The 19,043-nt window shown below is 35.8% G+C and overlaps 1 protein-coding gene across 1 annotated transcript in view; it reads left to right on the forward strand.

The window, feature by feature from the left end:
- Nucleotides 1-1,609: 1,609 nt before the first annotated feature.
- The window catches only part of LOC150108887 (thioredoxin-like protein 4B), a 30,206-nt gene continuing 12,772 nt past the window's right edge, over nucleotides 1,610-19,043 (forward strand). The window contains exon 1 of the mRNA XM_090404068.1: nucleotides 1,610-1,899. Coding sequence (XP_090260194.1) covers nucleotides 1,768-1,899 — 132 coding nt within the window. The 5' untranslated portion in view covers nucleotides 1,610-1,767. The remainder of the gene's footprint in view (nucleotides 1,900-19,043) is intronic.

A 19,043-nucleotide genomic window follows, 5' to 3' on the forward strand; every position in this document is an offset into this window, starting at 1 on the left:
ACCCCCCCCCCCCCCCACCCCCCCCCCCCCCCACCCCCCCCCCCCCCCACCCCCCCCCCCCCCCACCCCCCCCCCCCCCCACCCCCCCCCCCCCCCACCCCCCCCCCCCCCCACCCCCCCCCCCCCCCACCCCCCCCCCCCCCCACCCCCCCCCCCCCCCAAATAACTTCATAATTACTTAATAATTCATAATAAATTCTTCATCTATTTTTAATTAATTCTAAATAAATCCTTAGTTAATTCTTAATACATTTTTAATAAATCCTTAAGAAATAAAATTAACAAGTATCTCTATCAGGTATTAAATCTGTAAAAATCTCAAATCTGTCTGAACGTTGCTTTCAAATTTGGAGTGGTGCACAACAAATCTCTCTATAAATACATAAAGCTCTCCTGGAGAGAGCATTTCAGGTGATCGATGATCCATCTTTCACAGAGTCTATCCACCCGCTCTCGTTGACAGATGGTCAGTGTTCGCATTATCTCATGTGCAGATATTTCCATGGGTAGTGTTCAGCAGGACTAGGTTCTTTATTTTTTCCTCTAGTTCTGCTAAACCTGCACTAACACGAGCCTTAGCTTCCCAACATTCTTATTGTGTGTTGTTGTGTGATGAATGGCATTCTTCGGTAAAAACTGGGATCTGTAAATTAATTTAATACAAGTAGTCCTAGAACGTAGTACTAACGCGGGCAACTCGTTGCAAAGGTGGTGGAAGTTCTGATCCCTATTCTTTGGTATTTACCATAATGTAAAAACACATTTCCTAGGAAATTTATGCTGTTATTACATTATGGTAAGGAGGTCACTACCCAGACCGGTTTCAGCCTTTTTTGAGGCTTCATCATGAGTAGCTAGACCAAATTAATACCAAAAGGTATAGCGAAAAGAACTTATATACTCTGCTATACGAGTTGTCCAAAAGGTGCATCCTCTCTGATTCCAATCCTTGAGTTTCTTATTCGGTTTTAAAACAGTGTGGGATCTAATATCCCCTTAATTTAATTAATGTTTAAATCGCCGAAATGAAGCCCGTTGGCGCTTTATATTTAAGTAACTTAATGGGTGCACCTTTTGGACAACTCGTAGAAGAGTATATAAGTTCTTTCGCTATACCTTTTGGTATTAATTTGGTCTAGCTACTCACTGATGAAGCCTCAAAAAAGGCTGAAACCGGTCTGGGTAGTGACCTCCCTACCATAATATAATAACAGCATACATTTCCTAGGAAATGTGTTTTTACATTATGGTAAATACCAAAGAATAGTGAATAGAACTTTCCCCACCTTTGCAACGAGTTGCCCGCGTTTGTACTACGTTCTAGGACTACTTACATTCAGCTCACGCTAGTATTCGCCGATACTTTTATAGTTTTTTATACTATATTCGGCATAAAACTCTCTGATTCCAATCCTTGAGTTTTTTATTCGGTTTTAAAAAAATGTGGGATCTAATATCCCCTTAATTTAAGTAATTTAATAGTCTAATGAAGTGTTTATTTTTTATAACTTTGATGATGGAGATTCACTCAACAACAATAATAATAGTTGTATGTTTGGAGGGCGCTTGTGGTTGGTTTGTTGGTTGTATTCCCTGGGTGATGGGATGTTCGAAGGTTGTTGTGTTAATAGCTCTTGCTAATACCGAGAATAGAATAATAGTGCCCTTGCGGTTTTTTTATGTAATTTTTGTAAACGTTTTCAGAAAAGTAATTTTTATAAATTGAATTGGTATTCCTATAATTCAACAGAAAGTTTTAGTATCAGGATGAGTATTCTACTGAAGAAGCTACGGACTAAAAAGGAAGTTGACAATGCAATTTTGACAACTCGAGAGAAAGTTTTAGTGTTGAGGTTTGGTAAGGATAACGAACTAGCGTGTATGCAAGTTGATGAAATTGTAAGCTTGATTAATGCATATTTTTAGTTGCATAAAATTATATTTCACTTGAATTTTCTGTTTATTTTTAATGGGGAAGGGTTGATTGGTGATATTACCCATTAGCAAATGACACTGCATTTGCTAATTGGTAATATCATACAATGGTCATACATAGCTTATGGCAAAAACATTATGTTAAAAAAGAGAATCATGATGTCATTATATATTAATAGAATTGAAGAATTTAAAATATTTTAAGTTAAAACTTTGAAGGAAAACACAGATCTAATCCAAGAAGTTGGAAAATTAAAATAAGAGTTGAAAGTAAGAGTCTTAATATGTTATGATAAGGAAAAGAAACATATATATCATTATAAATTCAGATCTAAGTTTGTAATCCAGGTCACAGCTTCAGGAGCCGCTTGTAAAAAGTCATTTCAGTCATTCTGATAAGCACGGAAGATGCATTCTGTTACAATATGTTGCATAGTCTGTCATGGAGCACTACAGTCACATTCTGGAGATGTTTGTCTGTTCCATTTATAGAGAGCATCTCCACATAGGCCATGATTTGTCCGAATTCTATTTAGTACTATCCATGTTTTGCGAGGTAGATCTGATCCTGTGATGATTTGATCACCTTTAAAGATGCTATGCAAATGTTCTTTCATATTTTCCTTCCATGTTTCTTCCCACTTTGATAAAGGATTAAAATTATTTAGCACTAGGTCTTCTGCTGCTCGTAGTGATGGATGGCGAGATTTCAATCTATTAACGTTAAGAGTTGGGAGATCCTGATGAATAGGTAGGTTCGAATTACCAGCAATTTTTTGGAATTCACGGACTAAAGAATTCAATCTACGTAGTTCTGTAGGAATAATGCCTGCTAAAAGAGGTAACCAATATGTTGGGGTCGATCTAATAGAGCCTGTAATTAATCTTAAGGTATTGTTCAATTGAGAATCCTTGTGTGAGGGCTATTTAGTCACACAGGAGCACTCAGGTAGTGCCACAGAGTCTCTGTAGGATATTATTACGTGTCCTTAGTTTATATGTCAAGTTTGAAAGATGTTGCCGGAAAGTGAGAGAATGGTCGAGTGTGACTCTCAAGTACCTAGGGAATGTATTATATGGAAATATAGTGTTGTTCAATTCAATTTTTAGTTTCACATTTGCCAAGTTATTATTTAAATGAAAACAAGATATTACCATTTTGCTCCTATTTAAAGTCTCCATCTTTTAAAATATTCATCCAGAATAGTTAAGTCAGCTTTTAGAATTTCTATTAAAGAGCATAAAGCAATGGACAGGCAAAATACCATCAGATCTTTTGAGACAACAAATCAGGAAGATGTTAAACTCTGACTGCTATCCTGAAGATCAGATTGCACAAGAATGATGGTGACTTTTAAAATATCTTTTAAAATATTCATCCAGAATAGTTAAGTCAGCTTTTAGAATTTCTATTAAAGAGCATAAAGCAATGGACAGGCAAAATACCATCAGATCTTTTGAGACAACAAATCAGGAAGATGTTAAACTCTGACTGCCATCCTGAAGATCAGATTGCACAAGAATGATGGTGACGCTGCTAAACGCAAGTCTTCTCCACAGTTAGACATTTGCCCTTCCATCTGATGAATGCCAAAGAGTGTTAATAGATTTAACTGAACTTTAATATTGCTATTAGTTTTGCCACTTTATTAATTGTCAATTATAATTTATAAGCACTCTGTAGGGCAGTTGGATAGTAAATGCACCTTTCAGCTGGAAAAAGGCAGAGTTATATTCTATTCTGATGAGAGAAATTTTGTTTCTCATGTGGGGTAGCAGGGTTCCATATACAGGCAAATCAACCAGAGTACACATGGAATAAACAGACAAAAATACTTTTATTGTTGGTGGATGGTGTTGTGTGTAGATGGAGGATTAAGTGGTGTGTAGGCTGTGAATTGTGTGGAATGGAGTGTCATCCTATGATGAACCTTGGGGTATCACATTGATAGTGAGCTATGCCGTGTAAACTAATGTAATCCACTCTGTGTATGCTAGCATTGTTGTATTTAGTTAAATCATAACTGAGTAACAATCTGATAGGTTACAAATATGGTTTACATTGAAATAGTTAGTTCAGCATGAATCTCTTTTAAGTGTTTCCCCCTGATGTGTTCTTCTGTTTGCTATTGAATGGAATTTTCTGTTTTCATAATGTGGAACATTGCAATTGCACCAGACTAAACATCTGACAACCTCATGGGAGGGACATGTTTTACTTCACTTTTTAAAGCAAGGGACTTCTTGGTTAGTATTGTGAATGTGATTCTGACTTATAAATTTCTGAGAGTTTTTGTTACTTTTAATATTTTTTTTTAATTATCTCACAAAAGAGAGGTACAAGAACCTATAGCACATATAAGGGTCAAGAAAGAAGAAACCTATTGACATTCTTCTGAAAGTTATAGGTTGACCTATAGGGAAACGCATCATAGGAAAGGCTGTTCCAGAGGACACAGGTAGATTGAATAAATGAGAAAGAGAAGCAGGTTTGGTGAGTTTGCAGTTGTACTGTCAAGGGATGTTGGACAGCTGCTGCTCTTGTTTTAACACGCTTAAGTGGAGAAATGATGTTTGCCAACTCAGCAGTAGTAGTGACCATGGAACTAAACCTGTAGAAGAGAGAGAGCTGAAACACTGCATCTGTGAGATAGAAGTTGAAGTGAGCCTGTGAGGGAAGGATCATCTGAGTTGAATTGCTCTCCTCTGGACAGCATCAAGAATTTTTAAGGATGAACAGTATTCTAAGGATGGGTGGTTTTGTGTAGGATTAGTATCTGGTGGGTATAAAATAGCCTTCTTGAGCAGAAAAGAATGCAGAGTTTTTTAGCTTAGGAAGTTGTCGATGCAATGTGTTTGTGCCAAGAGAGGTTGGAGGTACATATCAGTCCAAGGAGATAGTTTATCCTGTGGTGATGATGTGTATGTTACTGAGGATGAATGAAGCTAAATTGAGATCCCTTTTGCAAAAGGTAGAACTGCATTTTGGTGGCATTGAAGGTCATTAGGTTATCCTTTCCCCACTGAGGGATGGTATGTAGATCAGTGTTTAAGGTACTGGTTACACATAATGTTTGGGAACTACATAGTTTGTCAAAGGAGTAGGATGAATGAAGAGTGCTGTTGTCTGCAAAGCTATGGAGAGGATCTGTAGTGATTGAGAGTAAGTAATTTATGTGTGAGAGCCCTGAGGCACTCCTGCATTAGCAGCAAAGCTAGAAAAGAGGGTACCATCTACCATGACACACAGTGATTGACCATAGAGGAAGCTTGCTATCCAGTTACAGAGAGTAGCATGTAGACTGAAGGAAGGCAGTTTGCAAAGCAGGCCTTGAAGCCAAACATGATTGAAAGCCTTGGAAATGTCAAGAGTTATAGCACATATTTCTCCAAACCATTCTATGACACATATTCAGTGGTGAGTGATGTAGGCTAAGATATCAGCCATAGATCTGGATTGGCAGAATCCATACTGTGGTCACTGATTAATTGGTGAAGAACTTGACCATTGATAACTCTCGCAGTATTTTGGAGAGGAAATTGAACTGATATGTATGTGTGACCTTTCATTTTATGCTTATCTGTTTTGTGGTATACCTTTGGATGAAATAGAAATCTGGTAAATTTTTACATAGATATAAAATCCCAGACATTGTTTTGGAATGTGGCATCAAGGAATTTTAGTTCTTTTAATTCTTCATTTTCCATTAATGAGATGGGGAGGCTAAAGTTTATCATGTTGATGGGAGGTCGATAATGGTGGCCTGAGTTTCCTGTATATAATTTTTAGCTTATCTGAAAAACAAAAGTAGATGAGTAGAAAGAAGCGTGAACCATTCCTTTTCAGTTTCACCGTAAACTTGATTTTGTTATGTTTGAATTATTTAAAAGTACACTGGATGGCTTCACATTGCCATAAGCATTACAGACTTATTCTCCAATTCAAAACTAAAAAGTAGGTCCCAGTAAACAGGTTTAAAAACACTGCATTTCTGTGATATAGTTATTTGCAGCAGTGCAAAAGTAGGCAAACCAGATTGGCACCACAATCCATTAAATCACATGATTGTAAACAATCAGAATGACATGTATGGTATGCCTGGAGCTGTGTTCATTCTAATATAGATTTGTCCAAAGCAAGTGACAGTTACTATTTATTTCAATGTTTCTAAGTTACATGGTGGTGTTCTGCAACAGAGTTCATTTTTGCTTTATTGGCTGATATGTGTTTTTATTGTGGACATGTAAATGCAAATGATGTAACTGGTTTTTTCATCGCGATTTTTCCTGGTTGTCAAATTTCATGCTCTCAAACATTCAATCATCTTCACTGCTTTTGTGAGCATGCAGTTTGTTTCTGACTACAAAATAAAGTGATATGAAGAATTATGAGAATCATGAGAACATTCTACATTTAGTGGCCCTCCATATGGGTCATGTTCGTGTGTTGAGAGAACCTTCCAGCAATGTTACGTCCTTTCATGTTTCCTCTTTATATACTTTCTTCCTCTATTCTTTGCTCTACTTCTGATTTTTATTTTATTTTTTAAATCTTCTGTCTTTTGAAACCACTCATTTGGATTCAATGCCCTGCTGTCATTTTGCCACGTAGCGTGACTGATGGGCATCTGGAAAGGAGGGGGGGGGGACAGATCTTGTTAGTTTTGCATTACTTTGGTTCCTACTTTTGGCAAGATGAGTAATCCTGAATGGCCCTGACTAGAATCAGTAGGCTTGGTAAGGTTCCTTCTCAGTGTTAAGAGTACAGAATCCAAAGGCTTGCTGAAGTGTTGACATGGCATCCAGGGTAACTAACATTCCACTTCCAGATGTGGAATGCTTGCCATTCACACACAGATTCTTCTAATAGGGACCACGTGTGGCCCTGTGGTTGTTTGGGATCTCTGACAACAAGCCAAAAAATCCTTATAGCATGAATCCTTAATCATAAAAATTTTTTAGGGGTTCTCACAAGACCCATTTGTAGATGCCTAACTGAAACTGTAGATATAGCTACTAGGTCTTTGTTTAAATAATGAAATACTTTGAATAGGGATATTTAAATAATTATGATACCAAATAAAAACTCACGTAATATTTTATTAGTGTAGAATTTTCGCCCAAAGTCATCTTCAGTATACAAAAACACATAAAGGCAACTGAACATTGACAGACAATTCTAATATATATATCTCAGTGGTGTCGAGTGTCCATTTTGGTTGGGCATGCTGTTTGCAACCCACACTAAAATTTGCATCAGCTTGACCGTATGATTGCATTTTTATCAATGTATGAAAGTTTTAAGAGTGTATACACATCAGTGCTCATCTTAATTGACTTAATGTAATTAATTGTACGATAACTGTGAATACTTTATCAATTAATTGTAACCAAATCTGCCCAGATTGGGGGACAATGTGTTTGTTTTAAGATACTTATATATTAGAAAGCAATAATGATGGAGAATGCTATATTTGGTTGGTATATTTGAATTACTCAAAGGTGTAAAATTTGGAAGAGGAGGCTTACCTCCTTCAACCACAATACTGTTTTCCATTGTAAATATGGGCAAAAAAGTTATAAATTTATTGAAAATTATATATTAAAAACTTGTCTATATTGTATATAAAAATTTGCCTACAATGTCAGTTCACATTTCACACATGCAAAACAGATGAAACTCAAAAAAAAAAAAACAAAAACAGCAACTCATTACAAATGACAACGTTCAATTGGATTGGTTGACATAATGACCATTCACAGCTTCCAGGTGCTGTTGTCTCAGAGTTCACCCTGCCTTGTCTTCTGAGCAGTTTAAAATAGGGGATAGCCTATAGAACGCTACTAGAACACTAAGAATTTGACCTGCTGCGCCATCTGTACATCTTTTCAAAGGACTCAAAGGTGTATGTATTTTGAACACCCGAGCTATTAATGCAAATGTGATGCAATGTTTACACATCGAAAAGTGTCTTCTTCATGAAGTACAGTGGTGCCTCGTATTTCAAACGCTTCTAACTTCGAACGTTCCAGATTTCAAATGCTTGAGAATGCAAGACATTTGATCCGCAGTTCGAACGGCATTTCTAAGTTCGAACTATAGTTCAGGAACTTAGAGTCGTATTGCAGTGGTGTTCAACCTTTCTTACTACGCGAGCTACTTTTCTATAATAAGTTATTCAGCGATCTAATCTCTTATATATAGATCTCACGTTCCCCCAACCTGATATCTGATTAAGCACAAATAAACAACTAAAAACTTTGTGTATTTAAAATTTTATTTATTACTTAATTATTTTAATACAACAAAAAAAAAAAAATATATTGGAATAAAATATTTATTTTTCTATTTTGGAAAACCAAAGTTAGAAAAAACAACAGATTGATTACAAACTCACAAGTTACAGGAAATGCTGGTTGATTAAAAAAAAAAAAAAAAAAAAAAAAAAAAAAAAAAAAAATTAATGTGAAATATGGCATTGTTTGGACCTCACAATATTTTCATAGTCAAGTTGATATGAAGAAGTGGCCAATCTCAGACAATCATCCAAATGATCATTTGTGATTTGGTTTCTTAATTGATTTTTTATGAACGTCATATTTGAAAAAGCGGATTCTGACAAGTATGTCGATTCGAAACACCACAGAATTTTTCACGCAATATCAGTTAATATTGGGAATATTTCATGTGCATACTTCCAAATGACTTCATTGTTTATTGATTTTAAATGTAAACTATTCTGAATGTTTATTACTATAGAACTTAACTCAAGTTCTACTTCAGCTTGGTTTATATCAAACAGCCCACTAATTTTATTTGAAATTTCTGTGATGTTCAAGTTTTCTTGAAATGGATTATTGATAAAAGATGCAAACATTTCAGTTTTATTAAAATCTTTAAATCTTGAATTTATTTCTTCCTCAACTAATTCTATTTCACGAATAAATTCTTTTAAATCACAGCAAAGCATTTCTTGATTTTGTTCAAAAAATTTTAATGAATATGGGAGATGTCTAAATTCGCAGTCATTTATATTTTTCTTTAATAAAAGTAAGTATTGTTGGAAAGTTTTTATTGAACTTAACATGTCAATTAAATTTTTATCTCTACCTTGTAACTTTAAATTTAAATTGCTTAATTTCGTACAGAAATCTACTAAAAATGATAAGTGTAACAATCATCTTCACTCAATTGTGGATAAATATCTCCTTTTTCATCAAGAACATTTTTTATATCCTTAATTAATACAAGAAATCTTTCTAAAAATTGACTAATACTGAGCCAGCGAACATTATTGTACAACAGAAGTTCCCTATCATCATCTGCCTGTACTTTAAATAACCGCCATTGCAGGGCTTTTCCTCGAACAGAATTTACAATTTCAAATGTTATATCCAAAACATCTTTTGTGTTTAATCTTTTACTACACAGTACTTTTTTGGTGAATAATACATTGGTACGTTAAAAAATTTGGATATTTGTCATCGTTTTTACATAATGAAATGAAGCCTGATTTATTACCTATCATTGCAAAAGCACCATCAGTAGTAATAGACACAAGTTTAAAAAGCTGAAGTTTGTGTTGTTTCACAAATTCATCAAATGCTGAAAAAATGTCTTCTCCCCTAGTCCTTCCCAATGGTATAATTTTCAAAAGTTCTTCTTTACTTGAATAATCTTGAAATACCATTAACTGAGCAATATCAGTGAAGTCGTTTGATTCATCAAATTGTAATGAAAACGCAACACACTGGTGAATGCCTGACATTAACCTGGCCTGGAAACTTTTCTCCGGCAATTTGGAACTCTTCCTTTCGGCAATTTGGAACTTTGTCTGCAGCCTAGAAGTAGTTTTGAACCGAGAAGCTCCTTTCTGGAAGCAGGAAACTCCTCTCTCAAGCAACGTGGATCTGGGCAGCCTCTCTGATGGGGACTCCGGACTGGGCGGTCTACTCTCTGACAGCAATTCTGGAACCGGGATCCCTTCTGCTTGCTTCAGTCCCTTTTTATTAGGCCTCTGAGACCTCGCATAAAGTTTGGCAACCCCCAAAGAATCGGTATGAGTCTTTCATCTTCAGTTTCAAGTTCGGCACACCTTTGGTTCTCCTCCGCTTTCTTTTGATTGTTAGTTGCCGGCCATTGGAAAGTTGTTTGAACTCTTTCTGACTGACTTCGGAGATGTTTACACTTAGAGCCTGCAAGCCTTTCTCATACATACAAGTTTCCATAACAATCTTTCTAACTGCCATGTACAGCTTTGGCGACAAAAACATTGCCTTTGTTTTTAACACTCTAACATATTCTTATTAAAGCAGTATATACAGTTAACTTCAAAAGTGTTATCTACAAAAACATCTAATATTAAACAAAAACATCTATAGCGAGACAAACAAAGTTTATTTTTTTACAATATTCACATGGGACTTAACCTAAGTAAAAAATCGATGTAATGTGCTTTGGAATATTTAATATTTAAGCTACAATTGAGTTTTTAAACTTTGCTTATACACTTTCATTCGGCTTGCTGTTTGACTTCCACTGAACCAAATTAATTCATTTATCTGAATTTATAAGAAAATTACTGATTTGACAATTTAACAAAAAATAAATAAACAATAGCAATACACTTAAAGCGAATTAAAAATAATACAAAATAATGATAAATAAAATATTTTGTTTTCAGTTTTAATTAAATTTGTAAGTAAGGAGGAATACACAAGAGATGGACCAAAAATCGCTCTATGATCGACGGGTTGAACACCCGTCATATAGCATTAGACTGTTTCGGCACGGCATTGGGCTTCTCTCCCACTAATTTCCATCACTCACTTCCCCATACCTGTGCAGTGTGTGTGTGTGTCAGTCCGCTGTGCATTGTCCCTTACTTTCCACAGCCTAGTCATTGTGTGTTACGTTTGTGTAGAGAATTTTTAACTGTTTTTGGCATTTTTTTTATTGCCCATGGCATCCAAGACTCTTAAAAACTGACTCTTAAAGAATTTTGGAAAGAGCATTACAACATTCTTCATTGTTTAAGGATCGTTGATAAGGCATGGAAAGAAGTTTCTATTAAAACAATGATTTCTTCTTGGAAAAAAACTCTGGCCAGATTGTATTTCATTCAGTGAAGTAGTAAGCTGTGAAGAAGAGTCTGTTGTAAATGAAATTGTGTCTTTGGGTAAAGCTATGGGATTAGAGATGAGTAATGAGGATTTAATAGATGATCATAAAACCGAACTCAGCACAAAAGAACTTCAACATCTTCACGATCGACAACAAAAAGAAGTGGAAAAAGAAATTTTTATGGAAGAAAAGGATGCCAAAGGATGCATTTCCAGTGCTGACCTTCAAGAATTGTTCTCTGTTTGGGTTAGAACACAAGCTATTGTGGAAAAATGCACCCTAATAAGACAGTAGTGACCAGGAATATAAACTTATTCGATGACAACATGATGGGTTATTTTAAAAATATCAAAGAAAATCGTCAGCGCCAAATAACATCAGATAGATTCTTCTCTGCAGAAAAAAGAGAACATGAATCAGCATTATCAACTCCAGCTAAGAAGCAGAAAGAAGACGCTTAACAACGGGAGCATTATTTTTATCTTTGTGATTTTTATATTAAAAGAATATTCTTCTGTTATTTTTATGTTGTAATAATTAAAATTAATAAAATAAATATAAGATTATTTTGTTTAATATTTTCTAAGTTATTATCATTAAAAAACCTAAAATAGATTAAAAAAAAAAAATGAAAATTTTTGGATAAGGGAACGAATTATTTCGCTTTCCATTATTTCTTATGTAAAATCTTGATTCGGACTTTGAACGATTCATAGTTTGAACGGGTATCTGGAACGAATTCAATACGAACTACGAGGCACCACTGTATTAGCATATTGTGTTTAAATTTAGGATCGTGTGAAGTCTGAAAACAGTTATGGGAGTCTTTAATGGGAATAAATGCAAAAATATAATATCGGTGATATTGCTATTCAGTGGATGAGCTATTCACTACACACCCAGCATACCCGGAATATTTGCCCCCTGATTAAATCAGCTAATCTTTCTTATCTCCCACAAAGGGGATAGCTGTAGACCATCAGATCTGTTTAAGTTAGGAGAGGAAGTAAAGTTTCACATGATTCTTTATAAAGCTGTTCCATGAGGAACTAACTTTTATGAAGAACTCTTGTCTTGTTCCAAAGAACCCTGTTTTAGTGGTGATAGATGCTCTGCAAATTTAGCCTGTTCAGACTCAAGGTATTGAATATAAGACTTGTGTTCTTCTACCCAAATAAAAGCAAATCAAAAATCATTCTGTTTGTCTGAAATAAGATAACCCACAAGAGCAAGGAATCGTAGCTGCCTGGATGATTGATATGTTGAAGCTTGTCCTTTGAAGAAGCAAGAAAGGTGGAGATTTTTCTGAAGAGGTGAAAGGCAACAAAAATGTTCAGTGGTTTTAAAACTTTTGCTATGCATTCACTAATGCCTTGCACCTAAGAATAAGAGTTTTTTTTGTATTTAAAGAGGTAGAGATACCATAACTGTTAAAAGCTCTTTCGATGAAAGAATTCTTAGAACCATTAAATAAAAAGGTGGAATTAATATGTTATAATTCTTTCTGTAACAGTTCAACTGAAGAACATAAGGAGTGGGCCTGATTAACCAATGTTTTAATAGTTCCAGCCTTTTGACTGGGATGGTGATGTATCAGTCTTTAGAATCAGAAGCCTGTTTCAATCTTCTTCTGAAAAACTAAGAAATTATTATTATTATTCGGGCACCTCCATGCAGTTCGAAAACTCACCGCAGGAGATCCACTCTATCCACACAATCTATCATACTTCTCCTTGAATCCATTAACAGACAAAGCACTCACTAAGCAAGATTCTGTAGCGCAATTGGAAGAATAACAGTACATTGCATCCTTTGATTGGAAAAAGCCTAAGTTTGATTCTCGTCCTGATGAGAGGAATCTTCATATAGTTTTTTTTCGACTGAAGGTGAATGAGCCAGTCTCATGTGAAGGTATCAGGGATTTTTCTCTTGGAAACTCGGGTTTTTCATCTTGCAGAGAAACAAATTGGTCCTATGGAGCACACGCAATTTTCACACAAAAAATACTAGTGGTGGTGGTGGGGGGGAGTAGATGGTGGTAGCGTAGATGATGATTGCTTTGCTATAATTGGTAGATTAAGTACTGGAGATGGACAGTTGTAAAGTAGGTACCCCCCTCCCCCTTGATGAGTCTTTAGACTCCTTGGAAGTGTCACAAGGTAGGATCAGATGTGAGGGACCTGTAAGTTTGAATAGTCTCCAAGTAGTACATTTTTCTTTCATATTCTTTTTTATTTTGAACAAGAACAGCCTTTCCCTTATCAGCCTTCATAATAAATTATTATTATTCAATAAATTCAGTGCTTTAAATTCAGAGAGAGAGAGATTAGGACGCAGTGGCTTGGCATTAAAAAGAATTTTTGCACATTCAAAAAGAATCCTGTTAGCTTTTTTTTTTTCAGAATATGGATCAAAGACTTCTATCTATGTTATGAAAAAAGTCTATAAGGAGTATCTTATAGGGAGAGATGGCAAAAATCATGTCCTTTTGATAAAACGAAAAGTTCATCCTCTATTAGTGGATGGTCAGAAATATTGATGACTAGTCAATCAATATTTCCATCAATCCGTATTACAGACATTGAGTACTAGTTCTAGAGTAGCTTACAAGTGAATCAAACTTATCCTTTAGCTATTCACGAGAAGAATTAAAATCTCTATCCCTCTTAAATAGAAAAAGAGTTTATATCAAGAACACCTTTAGAATCTGTATTAGTAGCTGAAACTTTTAACACTATTTTGTGCATATAATTGACCTCATATCTAAATGTTTTTAATGCTTTTTAGATCTTTTAATTCTTTGTCAACCAGATAGTAGCCTACATTTCTCAGTGTTTTTGTAAGAAGACTCATACAGGCCTAGGGATCCCAGACGTTCCGTAAAATACGGGATCATCCTGTTTTTGGCTAATGCGTCCCGTTTCATTCTGAAAAATGAAAAGGGATGCATTCTTTCTTCAGAATTCATTCTTCAGAAAAGTAGTGCAAGAGTGAGCAAGACTGATTGATTAATAAGAATATTGTAAGGTGAGAAGAGCATTACTGCATTAACAATCTATTTTGTAAGTAAACAAAACTTGAAGCCAACTTAAAGTGGCTTAATGAAAATATGCAGCCTAACAATTGGATTTACTATTTGTTTACTTATACTTAGTATAGTGTGTGCATAGTAAACCTTACGACGCACATACTTGGAAAGTTAGAATCATTTTGTAAGACTGGCATATGTGATGGAGGCGCATACTAAACTTTCACCCTCAGTCATAGTGTCCCGTATTTTTTCCAATGTATCTGGGATCCCTATATAGGCCATTATATTCATTCTGCATCTCATCACCATCCCAATCAAAAGGCTGGAACTATTAAAACATTGGTTCATTGGGCTCACTCCTTATGTTCTTCAGATGAACCGTTACAGAATGAATTGCAACATATTAATTCCAACTTTTTATTTAATGGTTTTAAGAATTCTTTCATCAGAAGAGCTTTTAACAGTTATGGTATCTCTACGTTTTCAAATACAGAAGCTCTGAAATTTGCATTCTTTAGTTATGCCTTCACTAGTGAAGGCATTAGTAAATGCATAGCAAAAGTTTTAAAACTGCTGAATATTTTTGTTGCCTTTCACCCCATTAGAAAAATCTCCACCTTTCTCGCTTCTCCTAAGGACAAGTTTCAACATGGTTACAGTTTTATTGTAACCCACTTAAAAACAAAAATAAACTAGATTACAATAAAACTGTAACCATTCTATATATTAAAGGGATATCAGACAAAATAAACAGAATATTACAGAAATACAACTTTTATGCCACCTTTAAACCTCCTGCAAAATTAAAGAACTTATTCAACTCATCTGAGGATCCACTTCTTCTGTTAGCCCATCCTGGAGTATACCACATTCATTGCACCTGTAATTTTCCCTATATAGGTGAATCAGGATGCACAATTCCTGTCCGAAAAAAGGAACATAAACAGTCCATTAAATATAATAACTATGGTAAATCCAGCCTTTCTGATCATATCCTGAATATTCTACATAGAATTGACTGGAAAGGCACCTATTGTTTACATCACACCAAAATGTGGTATGAACGTAAATTTAAGGAGGCCTGCTAAATTCTTATCAGCCACCTGATCTTAACAATAATGATGGTCTAAAAATCTCAAGAATATGGAAAACACTATTCTACCCATATAACCTTTTTGTCTAAGAGTTAATTATAAATAGGACTAAGTAATCCTGGATCTTACCTCAAATATAACAACTTTCATGTTAAATTAGGACACCACTTTTACTGTAATAAAACTATTTGTATGAATTTGTTCTTTGATGTTATAAATCAAATATAGCTTTGATGTAGGTTTTTTTTTTTCATTTTTTTCCCCTCCAAGGTCAGGCCAGTAGAATAACGGTTTGATCAAATCATTGTCTCTTTGACATACTGTTTGAAATGTAATCTCTCTCTCTGTGTGTGTGTGCGCTCCAAATGATGACCTTAATATGAATGTTGAAATTTTGGGAAATTAAAGTAATTAATTCTAACATGGTTGTAATCTCCATAATTTCCTGGAAATGAAAACAAAGCTTTTCAGAAGTTCAAAGATGACAATTGTTTTATAATCAGAGAATGACATGAAAAAAAAAAAAAAAGGCTTTTGTTTTCAGATATGAAGATTTGGACATATTAGGAAAATAGAAAAAGCCTGACTTGACTTTATGCATGAGTTGGGAGAGAATAATGGAATCAAGAAAATGGTATTCGTTAATCAAGAATAGAAGTAATGAGAAAAAATTTTTTTTTTAATGAATGGAGATGGAAATCTTGTGACTACTGGAAAGAAGATTTAAGATAATATAGCAGCATTATTTTAGGGATGTTTAAAGAAAGCCCTAGTGAAATAAACTGGAGTAAATATAGAGATGAAAGTGACATTATAGGGAAATAGTTCTGCCAGATGTTGAAGAAGCATTAAAGAAGATGAAGAATGGAATATTCCCTTAGATAGATGATTTGTTTGTTGAATGGAGCAGAGCTTCATGTAGTTGAGGATTGAAATGGTGTTGGTGTGCATTTTTAGACTGATCTGGAGAAAGGCGATGCCTGATGATTAGACCAAGGGGTTACTGTTTTGTATGTAATGTAGGCTCAAGAATCGAGTGTAGTAACTATAGAGAAATAACATTGTCACTGTGTAAAAACTTATGAAAGGATAACAGCAAAAAGGGCTGAACTAGAGGAACGTCTAAGAGAGGAGCACAAGTCTCCTCTCTCACAGAATGCCCTTCCTTCAACCACTCCTGACCTCACTTCCTCTGGCACCACAAAGGAGCCAATCGGGATGACCTCCAGAATCTGCTGATCATTTCCTTGATCTAACTATTGTTTCCACTCATCTCACCCTAACATCAGCTGTGAACAAGTCACAGAAATTATTCTCAGTGGTATATGAAGGCTTTCATTCCCCCATTCAGCCCATAATCCAAATCCACTTTCCAAGCTCTGGTTCAACTAAAATTGTGTCAAAGCAGTCAAAAAAAAAAAAAAAAATTTAGCATATCACATGTGGCTCACATCAAGAACTCTAGCCTCACACTCTGCCTATACCAAAGCATGCAACATATGCAATCAGTAGATCCAAATCCAGTTTCATGAAGGCAACCAGCAGAAAACTTGATTCCTGTCCAAATGGAAGCCATGCCTTTTGGTCATTTGCTAAGGCCACTGGATGCAACTCCTGCACTTCCACCTCTGTCTTATCCTGATGGCACCACTGTTACTTCACCAAAACATCAAGCTCATCTCCTGGCATCACTTTTTTCTTAAACTCCTGCATAGATGACCAAAGGAAATCACCTCTTACCATACTGGAATCCAAGCACCGTATGCCTCCTATAGTTTTTCAACAAAAAATCATCAGAAAACTACAAAGTAACTTGGATACTAAAAAGTCTTCTGGTCCTGATTGCATTTTCCAAGTTGTTCTCAAACATTGTGCTCCAGAGCTAATACCTGTCCTGCATCATCTCTATAATTTATTATACATATCTGGTACTTATCCTATTGCATGGAAGCAATCTCGTATCCATCCTATTCCAAAAAAGGTTGATACAAGTTTACCATGAAGCTACCAACCAGTGGTTATCACCTCTATCCTCCCCAAAATAATGGAAAACGACATTAATAACCAACTCCTCCACTACTTATAAGTCCATGAATTAATCAGCTACCACCAGTACGGATCTCCCATTCAAGACCTGCAGCTGACCTTGTAGCTTATATCACTATCACCCATCAGTGATAGTGATATATACCACACGGTTCATCAAATGAGTAGGATGAGTGGAGAGTACCATCATCAGCAAAGCTGTGAATGGGATTAGTGGTTATTTATATACAGGAGAAAGAGTAGGTGATAAGGCACAGCCTTGGGACACTTCAGTTGGTGGTGAAGCTTGAAGAAAGGGAGCTATCTACCATGATTTGCAAAGAATGACCAAAGAAAAAGCTGACTACCCAATTACAGAGGACAGTAGGGAGACCGAAGGATGGCAATTTGTTTAGTAGGCCTACTAAAACTGTAGCTTATATCACTATCACCCATCAGTGGACACTTACCTGGAAAGGTTCAGAGAAACTTGTGCTTCACACTTGACATTTCCAAAGTTTTTGGCTGTGTCTGGCATCAAGGCCTACTAAACAAATCGCCATCCTTCGGTCTCCCAATGTCCTCTGTAATAATTGGGTAGTCAGCTTTTTCTTTGGTCATTCTTTGCAAATCATGGTAGATGGCTCCCTTTCTTCAAGCTTCACCACCAATGCTGAAGTGTCCCAAGGCTGTGCCTTATCACCTACTCTTTCTCCTGTATATAAATAACCACTAATCCCATTCACAGCTTTGCTGATGATGGTACTCTCCACTCATCCTACTCATTTGATGAACCGTGTGGTATGCTGACATCCCAGCCTACAAGATCATCCACAACTAGTGCCTTAAACATTGATATACATACTATCCTCCAATCTGATGAGGACAGTGTTGGTATTTCACTGCTACTAAAACAGTTTTGCCTTTTCTTGCACAAAGAGATCCCAGCTCACCTATACCCTTACCCTCATGTTGGAGGTTTAATAGAATATTTACAGCACTAGGAAAGGATTAAATACTAATTTTAATACTTCAAATATTCCATCTCAGTCATTGAGATATCTTTAGGGATTATAAATAATTGTAACACACACACACTCAAATACAACGCAATACTAAGTGAAACACGTGACTGACTCTAAAGCCCTATTCTAGATGGTGTGCCCACTATGGGCGTTTGGCGCATAATGTTTCCCAAATTTTGAGAGTTTTCATGCAACCGTATTTATTTAAATTTGGTTGATTTCTGAGTGGCGCCACAGATTCTAAACACAGGAAAAGTAAATTCAAAATGGAAAATTCTTTCCTTTTTTGAATTGACTATGGTGGAGAATGGTGGTTTTCTTCCAGGAGATCCTGTGGGTTTTAGCCAGTATATGTTCTGCAAGGCCAGATTAACCATAGTTGTAATTGCAGATGTATGATTTATGTTCTTCTAACTGGATTTGTTGCTGATCTACCTGTCTGTCTAAAGTAAGCTAGCTTGCAGGAACAGGGTAATATTCCAGGCACTGAGAGAGGAGGGAGCTGATCTTTGGTAGAACGGATAAGGGCAGCAAGTTTATGGTGGGGCTTAACAGCTGTGTAAAGGTTGTACTTTTTTTTTAAGGACCTGGCTATTTTTTTCTGATATGCCACAGATGTAGGGGATGGTGATGGCATTTCTGAAATCCTTCTGAAGAGATGACTGGAGAACGGAGGAGGAACTGATTATTTTTTTTAATTCTGTAATTGCTATAGCCATTGGAAAGGAATGTGTTGTGTGTGTGTGTGTGTGGTTGTTGTGGAGTTTGGTTGAAAGGGAGGTTCCAATGGAACCTCCCTTTCAACGCAA

This window comes from Typopeltis vanoorti, chromosome 2 (assembly GCF_054136105.1).
Source record: "Typopeltis vanoorti isolate ZY-2024b chromosome 2, IOZ_Tvanoo_1.0, whole genome shotgun sequence".
NCBI lineage: Eukaryota > Metazoa > Arthropoda > Arachnida > Uropygi > Thelyphonidae > Typopeltis > Typopeltis vanoorti.